Source organism: Strigops habroptila, chromosome 11 (genome assembly GCF_004027225.2).
Source record: "Strigops habroptila isolate Jane chromosome 11, bStrHab1.2.pri, whole genome shotgun sequence".
Taxonomy (NCBI): domain Eukaryota; kingdom Metazoa; phylum Chordata; class Aves; order Psittaciformes; family Psittacidae; genus Strigops; species Strigops habroptila.
This window is the reverse complement of record NC_046360.1, coordinates 35116199-35129335: the sequence shown is the minus strand read 5'-3', so window position 1 is coordinate 35129335 and position 13137 is coordinate 35116199. Positions and strand designations below refer to the sequence as shown.

The following is a 13137-nucleotide window of genomic DNA, read 5'->3' as shown; positions in this document are numbered from 1 at the left end:
AAGATTTCAGGTACCAAATTAAGAAATGCCTCACAGGGTTGGAAAGGGTAGAAAATACCACAAACCATGGGGTTTCCATGTAGGGAGATATACATGATGATAGGACATGTCCCAGTATTCCTGCTGGGCCCTACTGACAAATTTGTCACTTTTGCCTTATATAGGTTGGGCACATGCAAGAAGCTTACGGGATGTGCCAGCAGTCTGCAGGGGGTTTCAACCCATAATCAGATAAAATATCATGGTCCAGAAAACAAATCATCCTGTTTAACTCCAAAAGGAAATTTGTTTGATGGAAAAAAGAAAAATATTGTTTCAGGTCAACTCAAAATGACTTTTTGTCTGTTCACCTCCAAATCCAAACCATAATTATTTGCACAGTTCTAGCTTCTACTGCAATACTCTGTTGGAAATGTTCACACACAGCTAATCTGGCTTGCCCTGCTGGAGTCACTAGAATATCACAAGACTCATGAAGCAACTGGGAAAGGCTTGTTCTCTTGGCTAACAGAACCTCCTCTGATGCTCGCAGTCAGAAAGAGCAACATTGGCAAGACCAGGATAAAATCCACAGCCTACTGGGAAGAATTGATTTGCTGCTGCACCAGAAGATTGAGAAATAAACTTGTACCTGGGAAAAACAGAGATTTTAAGAAAATACCAATCTAGATTCAGTGCTGCTTCCCTCCCTTTTCATGGGTTTATCCATGCAGGGTGCAAAGAAAGCAGAGTCTGGCCCCAAGGGAGTTCAGATGCAGCAGACTGATCTACCAGCAGGCTACAATATGTTCCCAGAAGGTGCAATATAATTCCAAGGCCAAGGAACAGCCTATTAGCTCTGCATGCCATTAATTTTCATGAATAGTTCAATCCAATGCTCACAGAAGCTGTTGGGCATCTTTCCATTCTGTCTAGCAGGACCTGGATTAGGGTTTATTTATCTTTTCATTATATACCTTATCTTTAAGGAGGAAGCAACCCAAACAGCTCAGTGCAGCTGTGCACGTTTCAAGCCCTCCACCAGGCTCTGTGCCCAGCAGCACATGAGATGCTGTCTGCAGGCTGGAGTGAAGGCATGTCACAGTCAAAGCCACTCATGGAGAATTAAACTTCAGGCTTGTTTGACTAAACTTCAGAATTCACCATGGTTCCCCTGTTTTGCCAGCCTGAAGAAGCAGCCCAGCAGGTTCTTGAGTCACATGCCAAAATGCCTCCTTCATCTTCCCTGGAATTGGAAATGATTACTAATAGGTATTCTTGCTGAAAATGATTTAACATAATGCGCTGAATGAGATCACTAAGTCAAAATATCTTTCCCTAAGTGATTCTCTCGCTGCTTATCTGCATGCCAGAGGGGAAGAAGGACAGCATGAAGTGAAATCTTTTGCTGTGTTCTGCGTTTTACAAAATCTTTAAGTTACTGAAGAATTCACAATACGAAGTTTCACTGAGGCTCACTACAAGAGGTCTGTGATGCAGGTCTGGCAGGCAGCCAGAGGATGGAGACAAGGATTTGGGTTAACTTCTTTTGTTCACGCTTTCCTCTTTTACAGTATTTTATCCAGTGTAGGTTGGGAACTGAAGACAGGCAAGGAAATGAGGTGGGCACAAGAGGAAAGCTGGCGAGGGGATGGGCACTCTATGCCCTGCATGCACAGCCCTGGATGTGCATCTGCGTATGTTACAGTAGGCTGCAAACACCCAGTAAAACACGGAATTTGGGGAGGAAGAGGAGTGTGCACCACAAAACACATCACTGCATGCCAGGGATGCTCAGGGTTTCGCTGAGAGGCCAGGCTGCCCTTACCCATCCAAATCTGTCAGCCTGAAAATTAACTTACTGAGGTCAGTACTCATAACAGCGGTATTGCAGACTTTCGATTCAGTCGTCCTTTCTGAGAAAGCCCCATAGTCTCTGGTCCACTACAGCTATTACCTGACAACCTAAAGGATGATGAATGTTATTTATATTGCAGTAATGGCTAACCAGTCAGTGGAGACCAGGGGCAGGCTGTGCTATGGACTTTTCAAACACACACTTGAATGAGGACTGCCCACAGATGGCTGAGTGTGTGAACTGCTGAGACATTTGAAGATAATGTTCTTGAATGCCTTAAACAGGATGACCTCCAACAACTCTGCAGTACTCGTGCTGACTGCACCCACACAGAGTGCTGTTCTACAGTAAAGATGCTCATTCACACCAAATTCTTATCAGTTACTGTGACATGCACTTACAATAGCAGAAAACTCATCTACTTCAAAGCAAGCAGCTCCTTGGTAAGAAGGCCTTTAAGTTCCTTGATTAATGAACATAAAAATATCAAGCTACTTCAAACTGAACAGAAAACACAGATGAATAAAAAGGTGTTCTAATGAAAAGTTTTCCTGATATTTAGCTGCTGTAGTTTTGCTGACCAAGAAATGAAGTAAATCAATGAATAAGAACTACTCAAAATGTAGGGAAGTAATCCAGCAACAGTAAAACATAAAGGGCCTGATCCTATAAAAAACCTGTAGGACCAATTTAACTCTGAGATGCAAACTTGCAGGATTAGGCTTCAACTAATTGCAGACAATTGTAAGAACTGAAAACTATACCTTTCAGCTTTCCATTACAGTGAGCCCAGAGTACTCTCCCAGGAAATAGCACTGCAAAGATGCAGAGGAAATACATCTAAAACATTCAACGCAGATTTCTTTCTTCATTATTAATCATTCTCTCTGTATCTTAGAAAAACTGCACAGTGACTTCTTTCATATGCACCAAGGTACAGAAACCTGAAATATTAAGTGACGTATTCCACCAAGAAATGCCTGTGGAATAGGTGTCAGCCTCTCTATTATCCTTTCTACAATTAATGCTCCAGTATTGAAGTTCTAAATATATCTCAGCAGACATTAGTGTCCATCAGCAACCTCATTAAAATACAAGTGCGAAAGTTATACCTTACCTTTAAGTACACTCTTTACACTTAAAAGCTGCTTTAGCTCTATGTCAGAGCTTCATAGCCAAAAGCCTTAGGATAGCAGAGCCCAGTAAACAGACTGAGAAGGGATCAACCTGATACGCTTTTTTCTGTCTTTTCCATCAGGTGAGTGGTCACTCCCAAACCAAATGGGAGAAATGAAGCACATGGTACAAGACTGCAAGTACTTTCTAGCTGTCTCAACTCTAGAAATCCCCTAAGAGGACTGATGTCTCAACATCTGGGCATTCCTTTCACTGTCAAACACTCCCAGAGCAGTGGGATTTGTCAGCAATCTGCTGAGCATATACAGATGACAACTGCAGAACCTGGAGAGCTCAAAGGCATTTACAGCTAGTAGAGGCTTGCGATAGATGTGTTGAACCAGAGCTGAGATCAAGGATATGTGAAAATTAAGCCAAATAACTGTAAAGTCTTTAGCTGTGGTAGTTAAAACAGACACCACAATACGCAAAATTCAGCCTGGGTGTGCTTTACAATTACATAAATTGTTTAAAGGAGGCTGATCACCCTCCATATGTCATGTACCACACAGAAAAAGCCATTGGAATGATTCTGGAAGGTGGTCTTTGCTGTCTAATCTACAACTCCATCATCACTCAAATATGTGGAAACGAAGCACCGTTTATAAACAGGTTTTGGATTGTCCCAAGTACAAATTTCATGGATGATGGATTTAAAGCTCCTTCCAGCACCTAAATCTCACCTAATGGTTCTCTATCCCTCACAGATTTTCAGCCTGTTGCCCCACCATGATCTACGTATCTTCCTAAATCTTTTCAAAGACCTTCTTGACAAAGGGATATGTCCTGTTGGTACAACACAGAGATGCATTATATCAAAAGATTTTTGCCTTATTGACATAAGCTCCAAATGTTTTCCAAAGTCAGCTGTATTTTCAATAATTTGTCCATTTTGTATTTTCAGTATAGGTTTACCCACTCATGATAGCATGAACTGCTTGAACCCTCCATCCTCCAATCCAGCCAGCGATAGAACCTTGCCTCAAACTTTTTATAGCATCAAATATATTTCTTTTTCCTGACATCCAGTTAAATCTTCATTCAGCTACAGTCAGTACAAAAGCATAAGATAGATCTGTGGTGTTCAAGAAAAGCTGGTTAGACTCTGAGGCTATACATTCTTCTGCTAAAAGTTATATTATCACATCTGTGTCTAAATATTTTTGCTTCCTTTGTCTGCCAAAAGCAACACCTACGACTGCTATAACTGAGAATGACAAGATAAAAATGTTTTTCACCAATTTGTCACCCTTTTGTATTTAACAACACTAAATGTATAGTCTAGTTCATTAACAGAGTTTTGCCTGTTTGTATTTACATATAACAAGGAAGAAAAAACTGTGTTAAAAAAGAATGGAATTGTAAGTACGACAAAAATGGAAAGAGAGTTCGTGGGTTGGTGCAGCATCTAAAACCACTTTATACATTTGAAAAGGAAAAAATCACAGTATCATAGAATCATTTAGGTTGGAAAAAGCATTAAGATCATTGAGTCCAACTGTTAGCACTGCCAAGTACACCACTAAACCATGTGCCACACCTACACATCTTTTAAATACCTCCAGGGACGGGGACTCCACCACTTCCCTGGGCAGCCTGCCCCAGGGAATGCTTGACAAAGCTTTTCCAGTTAACTTCCAAGCTGCCCCACTTAATTGCTTTTAACTACAGCAGCACGTAAGATGGCCATCATATATTTTCATGTGACCTTCTTGCTCAGCGCTCTCATTATCAGGTTTTACCTTTATTAGCGAGGTTCTCAGTCTCTATGCTTCATGAAACCGGTCAATAATAAAGTTTTTCACCACTTTTGCATATTGAAGTCATTAGGGAGCTTTAAAATACACTACAATTCTTTTGCAAGAGAGGAGCTGTCATCACGTATATCTCACAAAGGACAAAATACAAAAGCAGAAAATGTCATGAATTCTCCTTCAAGCAGATGGTTTTGCAGTATCACTGAACAAGTTTATATTAACGATTTTCAGACAGAGAAGGAGATGTCATATTTGAGATGGAGGATCCTACCAAGCCCACTAAGAACCATCAGTAAATCCAACAATAGTGAGATTTTTTCATTAACTCACTGTGACAGCTGTCAAGCAGGGGAAGACTTTTTGTTAATGTCAGTACAATTGTTCATTTAAACAAAAGCCAGTAATTCAGTCACGCTGGAACAGCTTATGTGCCCAGCTCTACCATACAATCTGCGCACAGGCGTTTATTACATACGCATAGTTGCTCTTTAATTTTCATCTTTGGGGCTACAACGTGATTTGTGCAGAGCCTAAGCAGAGCCCTACAAAAAACAGGCCAGAAGGCAATTTGTGACTGAGTTACAACAAGCTGCCTGTGTTTTCCCGTGTTGGAAGGGGGAAGTTTGGCATCCCAGGCTAGCAGCTGGGGTAGGACATGCTCACTGCATGCCAAGCTAACCATGTGGTCACTTTCCTTCCTCATGCCCTCAAATTAGGAGAACGCAACTATTGGTAGAGATGTCACCTTACTCTGTGTGCGGTGACAGACTGAAGTACCAAAGATGTTGACTGCATCCTCCCTGAGGACACAAGGAAATCTCAGTACAGGTTTTGGTACTATAGAGCATCTTTGCAACCAATAAAGATGCAGAGATTCCATTAACTACCGACACTCAAGGCAGGGCCTGTATCATTAAGGTGATTTTCTATCATCAAAATCAACTTAGAATAAGAAATAGAGTGCAGCCCTTACCTCCTCGTAGACATCATCATTCCTGCTGAAGTCTCCAGCCCTCCTTGGAAGCACATGGACATGAACATGCTGAAAACGTGAAACAAAATAATGGTGATTATCAAGCTCATGACTTTCTTTTCTGGATTGTCAGCATTATTCTCAACACATACAAGTAACCACGCACAGGCTCCCACAGCATTATTTTCAGAGGAAAATACATTAACCTGTTCCATAACTGCATCTCAACTCTTTGGAGAATACAAAAGATGAAGAACAGAAAAACATGAGAGAGCAGCTCTGCTGTATTATATGAGCTTCAGCGTGAAATGCCTCAAAGTTTAGGGGCTCTGTGGAATTATTCATAGTTGTCAGTCAGAAACATATTTAGCCACAGCTTTGAAATGACAATGTACCTCGGAGCTGTGTGTTGTGACTTCAGAACTGACAAGAAGGTGCTGGTGGTGCGACATGGCTGTAGCAGTTGTCGGCAGAGGGCTTGTGTGGGCATCCCCAGGCTCAGTGCTGCACTGCACAGGCTGAGGGACAGAGGAACCGATGGGACACAACAGACACCATGCAGGCAGAAAGGCTGTCAGAAAAGGACACTCACAAAGCTGTACAGCATGGCTAATGCAATGTCTTTAGCTAGGTTAAACAGACTTTAATGCTTTGCCTTTCCTCCTAGGAGCTGGTAGCCTGAATATAAGAAATTGAAGCCCGTAGTGGTGTGAGGAGCATGCTGGGGGCACACGCTGCAGGGACATGGGTGCCAGTGCACCAAGTGGTCCCAAACCTGAGGGGCACAAGAATTATGAGCCCAGTGTCACTCTCCTGATGGCATGGCCATTGCTCGGAGGGTAGCAAGGCTAAGGACTGTAAGATATACCGGGTATGGGAGGGAGGTGAGGGGCAATTTTGTCACAAATGTTGATGAGATATGAGAAAAAGGAACAAAAATATGGACAAGAAAGCAAATATATGACTTGCCACCTTACTAACTTGACATTGTATTATTACTATTGCTAACTCTTTTTTCTGTTAAGAGATGATGAGAGTCTCTTCATACCATATAGGAAGGATAACTCAAGATTTTCCAGACTCAAACTCTACCAGGAAATCAAACAAACACTCAGCTACCTGCTTCTCAGCAGAAAGTTCAGCTAGAACATTGCAAAGTGTTCTTTTATCTTTCCCCAGGTCTCTTTCACTCTCTTCTGAGAAAAAAACCCAACTGAGAATAATTCCTCAGGAAAAAAACCCTCACAGACAACACCTCAGAGAGGAGAAGCAGCAAATGATCTGAGTGACAGATCACATTTATGCATCTCCAGGTCATTTTAGATGGTGTCTAAATCCTTCAGAAAAAAGAAGACTGCATCAGAAACAGCACCAAATGCTTTACAGAGAGTTTAGACAGCTGTCACCTGCCTCAACTTGATGAGGTAGAAATCAGATGGAATTCATGCCCCTCACTGTAACGTTCTCAAAACACGGCGCAAGCCTATAATGAAATCCCAAATAAATAAAAGAAATTCTTATGTTGTTTGTAAGAAAATTCAAGCACATCTTTATTGTGTTAACTTCAATCCATAAAATCATTCGCTTAGTGAATAAAATGAAATCACAAAGATGTTTCAGCTAACGAAATTTTCCAAATACCACTCCTTTTTCTCAGCTTACCCTAAAGAAACCAAAAATGCAGTTGCTTATTCTTATCATCATCCACAGCTTTCAGTGTATTCAGCCTAGAGATGAGGATGGTTCTTGAGGGTCAAAAACTGTGTTTTTGAGTAATACATCAGTGATAGTGTTCTGATAGTGTATTATACTAATATATCATGAGAGCGCAAGTGCTCTTGTGATGTATTGGTGCAATGCATCATCTGAACCTCACTGCTCTCATGATGTATTGCTCAAAATCACAAGGCAAGTTTAAAGATGGTCTCCAGTAGCCCCAGGCCTGAAATTTTGCTTTTGGACAAAGACTGACTTTCAAGAAAAGTAAAAATGAAGATGAAAGTTTGCAGTGGTGCTGTAAAACTCCAGCACTGTCACACCTCTGATTCGCCTTAGATTCTGAATTTATCCCTAAAAATAGAGACTAATCTGACAGTCGGTTTCTTTCTTTTCTGCTACAAGGAGTGACAGCTTTGCTACAAATACCAATTGTCAGGAATTTCTCTTGATGATACATATACAGCCTAATATCAGCTATCACCAACCATATCCCCCAAAAGTTCAGCTGCCTTTCAGAGTCATTTTTATCTCTGAGGCAGAATGTTCCAGGATGCACACAGAAGATGATCTGTATACCCACAACAGGCAATTTGGAGTATCAGAAAGCATGCGGGACTGTAGTCCAAAGCTCAGTGCAGAGATACTGCAGTGCAGATGCACAGACCAGCACAGCAGGTAATGAATGAGCCTAATGTGATCTTCCACCCAAAACAGGCTCTTGTGATCAGCATGAAAAAAAGAAGAAAAAGTGTTTATGACAGCATATGGGCCACTTGGCATCAGTGGAGACATTCTCAGGGTTAGTCACCTTTACTACACGCATTATGTTCCTACACAACGCCAGGCTTCACAGCAAAATCCATCAACTGTATCAGAAAACAAATCAGTATTTCTAAGGTTTGAGGTAACTACAATCAATTTAAAAGACAGGAACTTGTCCCAGACATCCCAATTTCTTTTAAATTCCATGCACGGAACATAAACAAACATATGGATTCTCCCTACTGTTTGTGTAATAGAAATGAACAGGATCGGCAATGGTGTCTCAAGCAGTTTCCTTCTCTTCAGCTTTACCAAGAAAACACAGGGAAATACAAGCAGCACAAAGTAGTGGCTACCACCTAGTGAGAAACACTGAACAGGTGCTTTCACACCTTCTCTAATTTGCCTTTCAGCTTCTGGCCTTTCTAACTCAGGAAGCCTGGTATTCTGATTCATTAGGAGTTCTGTAATTGATCATTTTTGCTCCTTAGCACTATCTGTTTTTGTTAAAGCTCAATCCACCAAGGCACTCAAGCACCAGCTCGATTTCCAGCCTGCGAATTGGTTCAGTGGGAGTATTTGCATCCCAGATATTATGTATATGTCTCTGTATTTTGGATCCATTGCTGGCTACAAGGCAGGTGTCTCCCCAACTGGTGGTAGCAGAAATAATTTCAAGGTGTCCACAAATTCAAGTCACTTCCTTCCAGTTTGTTTTCCAGGCAAAACAAAAACCTGCACGCCCAAAAAAGACATTTGCAGTTGACTGAAATGTGTCAGTAGATACAAACTAAACATTTGGCTCCATCTTTTTTCTAAACCAAACAAACAGATTTAGGCAAATCGCCTCAAAACACTGCTTGGAGACAGAAAGTCCAAACACTGTGTATACAAAATGTCAAAATAAAGCATTTCAACTTTTCTCCCAGTTACTGTGGGTATCCTCATGGCTGGTGGGTGGCAGACAGCCCCATCACATTCCAGCAGGCTGCATTCAATCACTGGTGATGGTATTTCGTTTTTTCCCTAAAATAAAATTGCTTTCCCCTCATTTTGCATTATTTTGATTAATAAGCAAGAAAAGCAACATACAACAGCCGAGACATTTACATTAATGGATGAATCAATATCCCCCGCATGAGGGTAGGAAAAACGCAAACACACGCCTGTGTTGCTTGGGGTGTTAGCTGCCATTTCCTCCTCTTGTCAGACACTGATGGAGAAAGATGTGCGTGATCACAGGAGATGGGCACACTGGGTATGACAACACCAGGACACAGCAATATGCCCCCAGGTGAGGGATACCCAAAGAGCATAGAATCACAGAATGGTTTGCGTTGGGAGGGAACTTAAAGCTCATCCAGTTCCAACCCCTCCCATGGGCATAGACACCTTCCACTAGACCAGGTTGGCCAAAGTCCCATCCAATCTGAGCCCCACCAGTTACTTCTCATAGCTGAATTTTATAGGACTTTCAAACCTAAAATTATTTGACTAACAGTTTTCTAGGGCTGGGTCTGTGGCTTCCTCTGCTCTACCACATTATAAATGAAATCAGTTTGAGAAACTCCTAACAGTGAGAATTATTAAGTGATGCAAAATCACTCTTAAGAGAAGCTTTTTCAAGACTTTTGTACCCAGAATGGCAAGAGGGTTAGAAAACGTACTGCAAAGAACAGATCTGTAGTGCATGGGGAAACCATGCGATGTCTCTGACCCCCCCCACCACAGTGAGAGGATCCTCCACTCAAGCCCTGTGGCATTCCCAGCATGACTGTGGCAGCACGTGGCTCTGGTGGGCACTCTGGAGCATGCTCATCCCACCACTGCTGAAATCTGGCAGCAGCACTGTGGCATTTGTAGGATTATACATCTAAATTGTGGGATTAGACATCTAAAATTGATTTCTAGTGAACCAGGGCTGCAAAATGCTCACTAAAGTCTCAGCCAAATAACCTAGAGCTAGTTTTGTTGGAAAAACACCCATTCGGGTCAGGTGACTTTTGCTTCAGCACTCAAGGCCATGCAGAAAGCAATGTTCTTAGTTACGGCTGGTTTTATATACTGAATTATGGTCGAATAACCAATGTGTCACCACTATGCTGGATGTAAAGCAAAAATACTAGGCAAAAATAGACACTGAAAGAGATTTCCCTAGCAGAACAGAATAGTGAAGAGCAGATGACCCTGCCACACACTGCTGGGGAGGACATGGATGTTGCCTGCAATAATTCATGAACATTATGCTGTGTTCACTCAGCTGCTGTGCTGGTTAGCAAAGCAACAAAGCTCAGCTTCCAACAGAAAAGGAGATAACAGCCTGTACATGAGCTCCTCAGCATGCACCCAGGGTCTATTAGCAGTAAATGTTGCTATAGGGTGAACACATACAAACTAGCAACGGGTCACACAACCTTGAGGACAGGGGGGTTGCCAAAAAGTTGGCAGAGGAAGAGCTGTTCCCCCCACACCTGCACAAGCAGTACGCGGCTGAACTGTGCCTTCATGCAGCGAAACCAGATGCCTTTCAGCAGCTTAATCCTTTCCCTCCTTACTTTTCATCCTTTCTACAGAGATAAAGCTTTGCCGTCGTGGGCTTCCACAGTCTCATGGTGCAGTAGCATCAGGAAAGGCCATGATGTGGAGCAAGGAGGGACTTCAGGGCCAGGAAGAGTAAACCCCAGTGTCTCTGTCACTGTCATGTTCAGGCAGGAGGGAGGGCAGGAAGGGCATTAGTGACTGCAGATCATTGCATAGCCAGTTCGCTGCAATAAAGGATGGTGGTTTGCAGATAAGACCTTGCTTGCTGCAAAGCTCTCTGTCCATTACAGAGAGATGGGCTTCTTACAGGAGGCTGTGATAATACTTCTTCTAAACTACCAGATTAACTGTAGAAGTTCCAAACTAATAACCATTCTCCAAGCAAGACTGTTAGTAGGTGATAAAAGAAAATCAGCCATAATACCAAGATAGCCACATGAAAAATAGGGCAATTTTGTCCTCTCTGTAAACTGGGCTTCCATGGAGCCCTTGTTTGCTATTCCTGATTAACTGCTCAATTATCCCCGTTACAAAATTATTCCGTGGAAAACCCTGCCTGTATATCTATAGCTCATTAACAGAAAGCACTCCCTCTGCTGTCCCCGACAATACATCGCACTACCCAGGCCCCAGCACACTCGATACAGTGGCTCTTTCGAGGCATGGAAAGCCAATTTCTAAGGCTTGGAGGCCCTGGCAAAGACATTTTCATGGGAAAGCAATTTCTGTTCAGTGAGTATTTATGAGTTCTTGACATTTTTCCTAGTCCTGAATTGGGTTGGGATGTGGAAATAAATCACAAAGTAAAAAAGTCCTATCCAACATTAGGAAGAGTTTTGGGCAATTATAATACTCAGTTTTCACAGCCTTCAAAAATATTGCCAGCATTAATACTATTTTTCCACATTTCCAGGAGTTATAAATTACACAAAGTAAGACCACTTTAAATGACCTAATTTTTATAAAATATTAAAACATGACAGGAAACTACTTGAAACAATTTCTTTCATACAAAAATGCCCTGTTTCTAGGAATCAGCATTTTCCTTTCCAGCTCCACTAAAACCTCATGCATGAGGCTGTACAGATGCAGACAGTCAGTGCCTCCTCCCCAGATGGCAGCTCTGGCATCCCAGTGGTAGGGATTACTCCAAACCTAGGAAGGCTGCACAGACTGACATGCTCTTGTAACACCTTTGCTTTGGCTCTGGTGTATTAAAACACAAAACTGGAGCTTGCTTTTCTACCATCACAAGAAGCATAAGGATGTGATACAGCCAGAAAGGAGTTGGAGACTGCCAGACTCAGGAGCAGTGTGTGCAGGGGGACATAAGGATGCTTTGGAAGGGGGGGACAAAGAAATCCACATCTGTCTCAGAAAACCCAGGATACAGCAGAGGAAAACGCAGAGGTACAGGTGAGAATGGACTAAAAGAGACACCAGAGAGCAGGAAAGGTGGAGCTACCGACAGAATGGAAATGGTGGTGGAAGTTTTGTGAATCAAAGTCATGCAGAAAGAGGGTGCAAAGAGAAAAGAGAAGAAACTGGAACAAGTATTGGGAGAGGAGGCCACACAGGCTGTCCACATGCTAACATGCTGGAGTGCGAAAGCCCCTTCAGGAGACGCTTGTGTGTATCTGCATGGCACTGCACCGTACACATACCCTCAGGAGGAAAAAAGAACGCTTTGCAATGATCCCTTCCAACATTTATGCCATGGATTTGCCTCTAGAAGAGTATCATGACAGTTGCTCAGCACAGAGAACAAGTACTTTGGAAAGCAACAAAATTGAGAGAATTTGCAAATATCAGAGGAAAGAAGAATCAGAAACCAAACCGTGTGGGGGACTTACAGCAGAGTTCATCTTCAAACATGTAGTTAGAGAAATGTGCAGATTCAGCATCCTCCATAAATAATGCATCTGTCAACTGCTGTAAAGTTTTAAAGAAATGAGCTGCAGATGAGCTAGAAAAGGGATGCAGACCTAATGAAAACACGTGCAGAAAGACTTTTAAACCCACTGGAGATCTGCAGTAACAACTTCCACAGCCGAAGGCAACTTCAGCATTTGCAAGAGAATTGCCAACCCCTCCTCCTCAGCCCCAAACCCAAGAAAACTGGCACAATAATGAGGGTAATCAGCCTGTTTATTGGAAATGGGGATCCAAATGTAATTTGGACATTTATGAGATCCTCTGAAAGGCAACAAATGAATAAGTGGTAGTAACAGTGGTATGGTGCTTCTGAACTGGTATTTCCTGACCTCTAACCTGGTCCTCAACTCTAAGAATGAGGGTTTACACATGGTGATAGGAAGGTCAGGCCAAGGACCATCACCAGCTCCTCTCACTTGCCATTATTTAGCGCCTAT

General features: G+C 42.3%; 1 protein-coding gene across 5 annotated transcripts in view; it reads right to left on the bottom strand.

Annotated features, from left to right (window-relative positions):
- Nucleotides 1–13137, bottom strand: part of FHIT (fragile histidine triad diadenosine triphosphatase) — a 550770-nt gene that overhangs the window by 78102 nt on the left and 459531 nt on the right. For all 5 annotated transcript variants that reach the window (XR_003993747.1, XM_030501539.1, XM_030501538.1 and 2 more), the window contains one exon: nucleotides 5744–5812. Coding sequence is in view for 4 of the 5 variants with exons in the window: in XM_030501539.1 (XP_030357399.1) it covers nucleotides 5744–5812 (69 nt within the window). In the remaining variant the exon portion in view is untranslated. The remainder of the gene's footprint in view (nucleotides 1–5743; nucleotides 5813–13137) is intronic.